The sequence below is a fragment of the Solea solea genome, chromosome 8 (assembly GCF_958295425.1).
Source record: "Solea solea chromosome 8, fSolSol10.1, whole genome shotgun sequence".
NCBI classification, from domain to species: domain Eukaryota; kingdom Metazoa; phylum Chordata; class Actinopteri; order Pleuronectiformes; family Soleidae; genus Solea; species Solea solea.
Window position 1 is genome coordinate 28,801,618 of NC_081141.1, and position 10,449 is coordinate 28,812,066.

General features: G+C 38.7%; 2 protein-coding genes across 2 annotated transcripts; both read right to left on the minus strand.

The window, feature by feature from the left end:
* Positions 1-301: 301 nt before the first annotated feature.
* On the minus strand, positions 302-2,630 carry LOC131463641 (E3 ubiquitin-protein ligase TRIM35-like). The gene is made up of 2 exons (XM_058635482.1): positions 2,456-2,630; positions 302-2,379 (listed from the first exon to the last, which is right to left on the minus strand). Exon 2 carries the CDS (start codon positions 2,360-2,362, stop codon positions 1,010-1,012), a length of 1,353 nt encoding a protein of 450 aa, XP_058491465.1. The 5' UTR covers positions 2,363-2,379; positions 2,456-2,630; the 3' UTR covers positions 302-1,009.
* Positions 2,631-7,264: 4,634 nt separating this feature from the next.
* LOC131463640 (E3 ubiquitin-protein ligase TRIM35-like) lies at positions 7,265-9,571 on the minus strand. Its single transcript, XM_058635481.1, has 3 exons — positions 9,491-9,571; positions 9,153-9,295; positions 7,265-9,062 (listed from the first exon to the last, which is right to left on the minus strand). Exon 3 carries the CDS (start codon positions 9,055-9,057, stop codon positions 7,669-7,671), a length of 1,389 nt encoding a protein of 462 aa, XP_058491464.1. The 5' UTR covers positions 9,058-9,062; positions 9,153-9,295; positions 9,491-9,571; the 3' UTR covers positions 7,265-7,668.
* Positions 9,572-10,449: the final 878 nt, after the last annotated feature.

Genomic DNA, 10,449 nt, shown 5'->3' on the forward strand with positions numbered 1-10,449 from the left:
TGAGGACAGAGAACAATGATAATAAGAAGAAACCAGAGTGAGTGTGTGAGCAGCTTCTTATATAAAGTGAGTGTTTGATGTAAATGTGCTGCTCTCAGCAGGATTAGCAAAGACAAGATCAGAGACGAGACTCTTACTTTCACTCTTTCACAAGGTGACGTGAAGGATAACACTTTTAACACGGATTCTCTGCAGCTCCGAGAGTCTGAGGCTGAAGGACAGAGTGTGTGTGTGTGTGTGTGTGTGTTAACATGTTAACATTAACATCAATGAAACAATAAAAAGTCAGTGAGACACAAAGTGATCACAGTCTCTGTATTACATGTTCACATGTTTACACACAGAATCACCTCAACAGGACAAACATGTCACTTATGAAGAAAACCACTTATTATCTGATCAAATCCACTTATTATCTGATCAAAACCACTTATTATTTGATCAAAACCACTTATTATCTGATCAAAACCACTTATTATTTGATCAAAACCACTTATTATCTGATCAAAACCACTTATTATCTGATCAAAACCACTTATTGTTGATAAATGTGTTGTTTTTTAAATTGTATTCTCAGATAAAGGTTAAAACTTCTACTAAACCAAATCTGAAGAACAATGTCAGAGAAATCATTTTCATACAGTTTAATATGTTTTTCAGGTTAATGAAGGTATTAATTCATATATTAATCACGTGTTCATAAAGCTACTCTTAACAAGAGTTAACACAGTCACAATCTGTTGATTTAAGTACAGAATAACAATAATTAAGCATTTATTAAACATTATTACCCTTTATTAATGACCGTATTATTAAGTGGGAAACATGCATCCCTTAACTAAGTGTACAGGAGTACAGAATAAGTATTGATTAACTGTAATTAGACCTTAATATTTCACTAATACACGTGAAAAAACCACAAACTCTGAAAGGAGAGAAGAACGAGTGAAGAGAGTGAAAGAGACGTGAAGTTGAACAGCTTCACTTGTGTGAACTGTCCCTTTAACCTTCAAACCTTCACTGGTAACATCTTCACTTCAACATCATCAGCATTGTTAATGTATGGAAACGTGGTGTGTGTGAAAGTGTGTGTGTGTTTGTGTATGAGTGTGTTAGTATCAGGATCAGAGAAGGACACTTGTCTTCTGTCCCAGTCCAGACTCACTCTGATCTTCTGGATCTTCTTCTTCAGCTGGAGAACAGAGTCTTTACCTGATGACAGTTTGTAGTATTTATCTTTATATAACTGTATCCCCCATAATCCAGACAGTACGTCGTTTCCTTTCCTCAGGTCAGACTCTAAAACTCCCACTGTCCACCATTTATTGTCTCCAACCTGGACGTCCCAGCTGTGAGTTCCTGAGTTAAAACCCTCAGATCCCAGGACACTGTTGTAATAATCAAACCTCTCTGAATTATCAGGAACCTTCTGTCTGGCTCCAAGTCTCACACTGGTCAGATCTTCGGACACGATGAGTTTTGTATGAGCGGTGTTTGGGTCCAGAACCACAGGACTGTAGGAGACCACGTCCTTCATCTTGTTCCAGATGTTGAAGGCCAGGTTGCACAGGTGTTTGGCCTCGTCTATCAGAGCTCCTGAGTGCAGCTGTGGAGGCTCCAGCAGGGGGCGCTGCAGCTCTCTGTAGTTGAGCAGGAAGACGACGTCTTCAGCTCTCAGCTCTTCCTCTGTGGCTCTGACTGTATCTGATAGAGCTTCTATCTCTCTGCTCAGAGCCTCCATCTTCTCCTTCATCATGAGACTCTTCTGCTGCTCTTCCTCCCTCAGTGCAGCCATCCTGGTCTCCTCTTCCTCTTCTAGAAACTGATGAAGCTTCTTAAACTGCTCCTTCATCCGTGTCTCTGTGCGTCGGGCCTGGACTTTAATGTGTTCTGCTGTTTGATCAAACTTCACCTGAACTTCTTCCAGACTCTTTAAGTTCTTCTTGATGGTCTCCAGAGTTTCCTGAAGTTGCTTCTTGTGTTCTTGTGCAGCTTCATCGATGGGTCTGAACTTGTGGCCGATGTGGTTTTTTGAGTCTCTGCAGACGAGACACACTGGCTGCTGATGGTCCAGACAGAAGAGTCTGAGTTTCTCAGAGTGCTGACTGCAGAGAACCTCTGAAGACCTCTGACCTCGCTCCTGTAAGAAGGTCTCACACGTGTTCTTTAAAACTCGGTTACAGGGTGGTTCATCCTTTGAAGACCTTCTCTTACAAACAGGACAGTCTGGTGTTGGTCTGCCTCTCCACCATGTCTTCACACAGTCTTTACAGAAGCTGTGGCTACAGGACAGAAGGACAGGATCTCTGAAGACGTCCTGACAGATGGGACAGCAGAGATCCTCCTCTAACCTGGAGGCCATTTTGTCTGTGAGAGAAGCTGAAAACAGAGCAGACACAGAGTGGTCAGTCACATGGTCAGTCACATGGTCAGGGCAGGTTTTTGTCAAACTCACCTTCAGTGTGTGGACGTTTGTCTTCTGCAGCTGGACTCAGTCAGAGGACACAGTCTGGTCTTCAGTCTGTGTCTCTTCACTCACTGACGGTGACTGACTGTTTTCTGGTTGTTCTTGGGTGAGCCAGGTGGAGGGGGCGGAGCCTGGAGAACAGGTTGTGTTTGAGTCCAAAGTTTAGATTCATCAGCGGAAATGTTGATGGACTCTGATCATCTGTGTGTGTGTGTGTCTGTATGTCTGTCATGGAATTGTTCTACTTATAATTCCAAATTCTACTTAGAATTCCAAATTCTACTTAAAGTTCCAAAATCTACTTAGAATTCCAAAACTATGAAGTCACGGAAAACAATGTGACTGATACCAAGTGGAGTTGAGTCGAGCTGGACCTGTATAATGGAAAAGAGCAGTTAATGAATGCGTGTCATGGCGTTGCACCATCACTGCTGCAAAACAAGCGACAAGGAAACGAGCGAAATGATTAGAATTCCAAAGTTGTGGAAAATTCCCAGTAACTTTCATTTATAACCATATAACAAAGAAATCCTCAAATACATTTGAGAAACGTTTGACAAACATTGATCAACATTTCTCAGCATTTTATGAACAAAACAACTCATCCATTCATCAAGAAAACAATCCACAGATAACTTATTATTTTCAGTTATAAAAACATACACGTTTGAAGCAGTTTTGCTGTTTTATCTTTGCAGTTGAATAATGATCTGGTTTTGATCCGTCACGTTTTATGACAGAGATAAAATTATATTACAAAACAAACGCTGCAGTTTAACGTTTTCCCCAAATTTGTTCAGCCACATTTTCTGTTTCAGGTTTTTTATGCCCAGAGTGAAAATATGCACATAAACATGTTAATGGATGGAAACTCAGCTGCTGCTCAGCTACATTCACACAGTCACTTGTGTCTGTTCATGTCGTCACGGAGGCGGTGGGCGGAGCTTATAAAACCACAAAAACACAGCAGCAGTCGTGGATTTTTGCGTGAAAGCAGCGGAAAATTTGTTGAATCCAAATACTTTGCTGGAGTTGAGTTTGGAAAATGGAGGCTGTGATGAGCTGTGGAGTTTCAGAGTGGCGCTGCTGCTGCTGCTGCTGCTGCTGATGATGATGATGATCGTCATCCCGCAGGAAAACAAGTTCAAAGCATCAAGTCCTGCAAAAAAAGGGGCAAAAACACAACTTTCCCTCTCAAGTGAAGCACATGAAAGACGGCACAGCTCCGAGCTCCTGACCTGAGACGACCGAGCCGCAGCTTTAATATTCATTCTGTGTGTTTGTGTCGACGCGTCTGCTTCTTTCATTTAGGCCGTTGATGCGTGCAGTTCAGTCCAGATCAGAGTCACAAAGAGGCGGAAAATCTACGCTAAATTTTAGTTGGGATGGTACGATATCACTGTTCCATGTCCCGGTACCAGTACTGATATTTTAGACTTTTTAAACTATGAAGCTGTTAAGCTATTTCATAAAAAGACACAATTATGTAACTGTGTAACGTAAAGAAAGTCCAGTGATTTTGACCAGTATCGGACCGATACCGATATTCATCCCGAGTAAATTTGATTTGATTTTGATTTTGAATCTGATTTTTAAAGTCTGCGCATCGTGAAGCATGTGATCAGGGATGAGGAAGATTCCACGTTTTTTGTGTCCAATACCGATATCACAAACTCGAGTATCGACCAATACCCATATCAGTCCGATACAGTAATACATTTTAGACCTTTTATGAACGTATGAAGCTGCTAACAACACATTTATGCTGAGTCACTTCAAAGACACAATTCTCCAACTGTGTAACAAATATTGTTTTCCCCCCAAAAGAAGAAATAAACAGCCCAAACATGACTCAGCTAAAATGCTGTCTCTGATTTTCTATCTGTCCGATATCCAGTCCAGTGATTTTGACCAGTATTGGACCGATACTGATATTCATCCCTGGTAAATTTTCATTGCGAACATTAGTTCAGGAAATTTGGAAAAAAAAGAATTGCAAATTATTGGAAATTATCTATCTGTAGCTGGTGGCTAATTGTTAGCGTGTGGAGCTCTATTCTGTGTTTTTCTACCATTTATTAACATAAAAATATTGGATTATTTAAGGTGACTCAGCATAAATTAAGTCTCCTCAGTCCAAAAATGCACTCATCTGGATTTCTCCAGGTCAGGGTCAGGGGCAGGCCACATCGTGTGTTCGTGTGTTTTTATTCCGACAAACACGATAACCTCAGATAAAGTGATGTAAACGCTCTGATTGATACGTGGACAAACACCATGAGTTTCCGGCTCAGGAGAGTCGAGTATCACCGCGGCTCCTGTTGTGTGATTGATGAGCACCGCGGCGCCACGTCTGTGATCTCACTGCACGGCTGACTGACACCATCGCAGGAGTCAAACACCATCACATTGATATGCTGCGAGAATTCATTTAATGTCTGTGGTTCTACAAGTGTGCTGCGATCCAAATACAGAGCTCAGTGTGTGAACGTCGAGGTGGAAAACAGAAGTCAGCGTCAAACACATGAAGACACAAAAGTCAAGACTCAGTGTCCACACTCAGTGTCCACACTGACACCAGACTTACTAAGTAGAATTTGGAATTATAAGTCTATTTTTGGAATTATAAGTATAATTTTTGAATTATAAGTACATTTTTGGAATAATAAGCAGAATTTGGAATTATAAGTAGAATTTTGGAATTATATGTAGATTTTTGGAATTATAAGTAGAATTTTGGAATTATAAGTACATTTCAGAATCAGAATCAGAATCAGAATCAGAAGAGCTTTATTGCCAAGTACGATTTGCACATACAAGGAATTTGTTCTGGTGTCATTGGTGCATAACAAGCATACAACATTTTTAATATACACAGTATATAAATGTTTTTTTTTTTTTTTTAAAAGATGAAAAGAGCACTACAGAAAGAGCAGTACAGCTGGGCAGAAGTGAGTAACAGTGAAATATTCACCAGGTGCAAAAGTTCACAGTAATGACGTTAATGTAACGCATAAAAAAGATGTAATGATAATGTGACATGTAGAGGCAGAGGAGGAGTGTGAGGAGTCAGAGTGTCAGGGGGGGGCTGCGGGCCTTGTTGATAAGGCTAGTAGCAGACGGGAATAAAATTTTTGGAATAATAAGCAGAATTTGGAATTATAAGTACATTTTTGGAATAATAAACAGGATTTGGAATTATAAGTAGAATTTTGGAATCATAAGTAGAATTTGGAATTATAAGTACATTTTTGGAATAATAAGCAGTATTTGGAATTATAAGTAGAATTTTGGAATTATAAATCGATTTTTGGAATCATAAGTAGAATTTGGAATTATAAGTACATTTTTGGAATAATAAGCAGAATTTGGAATTATAAGTAGAATTTTGGAATTATTAGTAGATTTTTTGAATTATAAGTAGAATTTTGGAATTATAAGTAGAATTTTGGAATTATAAGTACATTTTTGGAATAATAAGCAGAATTTGGAATTATAAGTACATTTTTGGAATAATAAGCAAGATTTGGAATTATAAGTAGAATTTTGGAATTATAAATCGATTTTTGGAATCATAAGTAGAATTTGGAATTATAAGTAAATTTTTGGAATAATAAGCAGAATTTGGAATTATAAGTAGAATTTTGGAATTATTAGTAGAATTTTGGAATTATAAGTACATTTTTGGAATAATAAGCAGAATTTGGAATTATAAGTACATTTTTGGAATAATAAGCAAGATTTGGAATTATAAGTCGATTTTTGGAATTATAAGTCGATTTTTGGAATTATAAGTAGAATTTGGAATTATAAGTACATTTTTGGAATAATAAGCAGGATTTGGAATTATAAGTACATTTTTGGAATAATAAGCAGGATTTGGAATTATAAGTAGAATTTTGGAATTATAAATCGATTTTTGGAATCATAAGTAGAATATGGAATTATAAGTACATTTTTGGAATAATAAGCAGAATTTGGAATTATAAGTAGAATTTTGCAATTATAAGTAGATGTTTTGAATTACAAGTAGAATTTTTGAATTATAGTTACATTTTTGGAATAATAAGCAGAATTTGAAATTATAAGTACATTTTTTGAATAATAAGCAGAATTTGGAATTATAAGTAGAATTTGGAATTATAAGTACATTTTTGGAATTATAAGTAGAATTCTGGAATTATAAGTAGATTTTGGAATTATAAGCAGAATTTGGAATTATAAGTAGATTTAAACGTAAGTGCCAAATTTAAACACATTTACTCATTTTGTTCCACAGATGTCATGTTTACAAGACAAAACAAGTAATTACAAAGACCTAGACAAGATGTTGTGCCAAGTTTAAAAGGTTTAAGTCATGGTGTTACGGAGATGAGACTAAAAAAGTGATAAATCTGAGGTCAAACACCTTTGAAAACTAAAATGTAATCGTTCACACTTGAATCTAAGTCCTCGTCACAACAGTTCCCAGTGTGGACAGAGAACAATGATAATAAGAACAAGAAGAAACCAGAGTGAGTGTGTGAGCAGCTTCTTATATAAAGTGAGTGTTTGATGTAAATGTGCTGCTCTCAGCAGGATTAGCAAAGACAAGATCAGAGACGTGAACTCCTACTTTCACTCTTTTACAAGGTGACATGAATGATTCAACTTTTAACACGGATTCTCTGCAGCTCCGAGAGTCTGAGGCTGAAGGACAGAGTGTGTGTGTGCGCGTGTGTGTGTGTGTCAGTCAAACATTAACATCAATAAAACAATAAAAAGTCAGTGAGACACAAAGTGATCACAGCCTCTGTATTACATGTTCACAGACAAACATGTCACATGTAGAAAACCACTTATGACCTGATCAAAACCACTTAATATCTGACCTAAAAAAACATTTATAAAGCTACTCTTAACAAGAGTTAACACAGTCACAATCTGTTGGGAAACATGCATCCCTTAACTAAGTGTACAGGAGTACAGAATAAGTATTGATTAACTATAATTAGACCCTAATATTTCACTAATATAATATTTTAATATTCAAATCTGAAGAAACGTCAGTGAAATAATTTTCATACACGTGAAAAAACCACAAACTCTAAAAGGAGAGAAGAACGAGTGAAGAGAGTGAAAGAGACGTGAAGTTGAACAGCTTCACTTGTGTGAACTGTCCCTTTAACCTTCAAACCTTCACTGGGATACAATCAACAATGTTAATGAAGTACTGGTAAAATATTCACTGGGAGAATCACTGGTAACATCTTCACTGGGAGACAATCAACATCATCAACATTGTTAATGAATGGAAACATGGTGTGTGTGAAAGTGTGTGTGTGTGTGTGTATGAGTGTGTTAGTATCAGGATCAGAGTAGGACAATCGTCTTCTCACCCAGTCCAGACTCACTCTGATCTTCTGGATCTTCTTCTTCAGCTGGAGAACAGAGCATTTACCTGATGACCATTCATAGTATTTATTTTCAGATAACTCTATCCCCCATAATCCAGACAGTATGTCTTTTCCTTTCCTCAGGTCAGACTCTAAAACTCCCACTGTCCACTCTTTATTGTCTCCAACCTGGACGTCCCAGCTGTGAGTTCCTGAGTTAAAACCCTCAGAGCCCAGGACACTGTTGTAATAATCAAACCTCTCTGGATTATTAGGAACCTTCTGTCTGGCTCCTCGTCTCAAACTGGTCAGATCTTCAGACACAATGACGAGTGGATGAGCAGTGTTTAGGTCCAGAACCACAGGACTGTAGGAGACCACGTCCTTCATCTTGTTCCAGATGTTGAAGGCCAGGTTGCCCAGGTGTTTGGCCTCGTCTATCAGAGCTCCTGAGTGCAGCTGTGGAGGCTCCAGCAGGGGGCGCTGCTGCTCTCTGTAGTTGAGCAGGAAGACGATGTCTTCAGCTCTCAGCTCGTCCTCTGTGGCTCTGACTGTATCTGATAGAGCTTCTATCTCTCTGCTCAGAGCCTCCATCTTCTTCTTCATCATGAGACTCTTCTGCTGCTCATCCTCCCTCAGTGCAGCCATCCTGGTCTCCTCTTCCTCTTGTAGAAACTGTCGAAGCTTCTTAAACTGCTCCTTCATCCGTGTCTCTGTGCGTCGGGCCTGGACTTTAATGTGTTCTGCTGTTTGATCAAACTTCACCTGAACTTCTTCCAGACTCTTTAAGTTCTTCTTGAAGGTCTCCAGAGTTTCCTGAAGTTGCTTCTTGTGTTCTTGTGCAGCTTCATCGATGGGTCTGAACTTGTGGCCAATGTGGTTTTTTGAGTCTCTGCAGACGAGACACACTGGCTGCTGATGGTCCAGACAGAAGAGTCTGAGTTTCTCAGAGTGCTGACTGCAGAGAACCTCTGAAGACCTCTGACCTCGCTCCTGTAAGAAGGTCTCACACATATTCTTTAAAACCAGGTTACAGGGTGGTTCATCCTTTGAAGACCTTCTCTTACAAACAGGACAGTCTGGTGTTGGTCTGTCTCTCCACCATGTCTTCACACAGTCTTTACAGAAGCTGTGGCTACAGGACAGAAGGACAGGATCTCTGAAGACGTCCTGACAGATGGGACAGCAGAGATCCCCCTCTGATCTGGAGGCCATCTTGTCTGTGAAAACAGAGCAGAGACAGAGTGGTCAGTCACATGGTCAGTCACATGGTCAGTCACATGGTCAGTGCAGGTTTTTGTCAAACTCACCTTCAGTGTGTGGACGTTTGTCTTCTGCAGCTGGACTCAGTCAGAGGACAGAGTCTGGTCTTCAGTCTGCGTCTCTTCACTCACTGATGGTGACTGACTGTTTCCTGGTTGTTCTTGGGTGAGCCAGGTGAAGGGGGCGGAGCCTGGAGCACAGGTTGTGTTTGATTCCAAAGTTTTGATTCATCAGCAGAAATGTTAATGGACTCTGATCATCTGTGTGTGTGTGTGTGTTTGTCTGTCATGGAATTGTTTTACTTATAGTTCCACATTTTACTTATAGTCACATGGTCAGTCACATGGTCAGTCACATGGTCAGTGCAGGTTTTTGTCAAACTCACCTTCAGTGTGTGGACACTTGTCTTCTGCAGCTGGACTCAGTCAGAGGACAGAGTCTGGTCTTCAGTCTGCAGCTCTTCACTCACTGACGGCGACTGATTCCTGGTTGGTCTCGGGTGAGCCAGGTGAAGGGGGTGGAGCCTGGAAACAGGATCAGTTTTATTCCAAAGTTTAGATTCAGCAGCGGAAATGTCGATGGACTCTGATCATCTGTGTGTGTGTGTGTGTGTGTGTGTGTGTGTGTGTCTGTCTGTCATGGAATTGTTATACTTATATTTCCAAAATCTACTTAAAGTTCCAAAATCTACTTAAAGTTCCAAATTCTACTTATAATTCCAAAAACTACCTAAAGTTCCAAAATCTACCTCAAGTTCCAAATTCTACTTATAATTCCAAAATCTACTTAAAGTTCCAAAATCTACTTAAATTTCCAAATTCTACTTAAAATTCCAAAAGCTACTTAAAGTTCCAAATTCTACTTATAATTCCAAAATCTACTTAAATTTCCAAATTCTACTTATAATTCCAAAATCTACTTAAAGTTCAAAATTCTACTTATAATTCCAAAATCTACTAGAAGTTCCAAATTATACTTATATTTCCAAAATCTACTTAAAGTTCCAAAATCTACTTAAATTTCCAAATTCTACTTAAAATTCCAAAATCTACTTACATTTCTAAATTCTATTTAGAATTCCAAAATCTACTTAAAGTTCAAAATTCTACTTTTAATTCCTAAATCTACTTAAAGTTCCAAATCTACTTATAATTCTAAATTGTACTTGTTTTATTTTGAATTATATAATCTGTCACCACTGGAAACACTTTTATTTTAAAGGCTGGATATTGTGGCTAATTTTTGAGATCACTTGACAAGACTAGAAGTTTGTTAGACCCCTGGTTTAAATTATAATTTGACAGATAATCCATCATTTCCTGCTTTGACCTTTCATCACCCAGT

Coding starts and splice junctions, on each gene's coding strand:
- LOC131463641 (XM_058635482.1), bottom strand. CDS start 2,362: ATGGCCTCCAGGTTAGAGGAGGATCTCTGCTGTCCCATCTGTCAGGAC.
- LOC131463640 (XM_058635481.1), bottom strand. CDS start 9,057: ATGGCCTCCAGATCAGAGGGGGATCTCTGCTGTCCCATCTGTCAGGAC.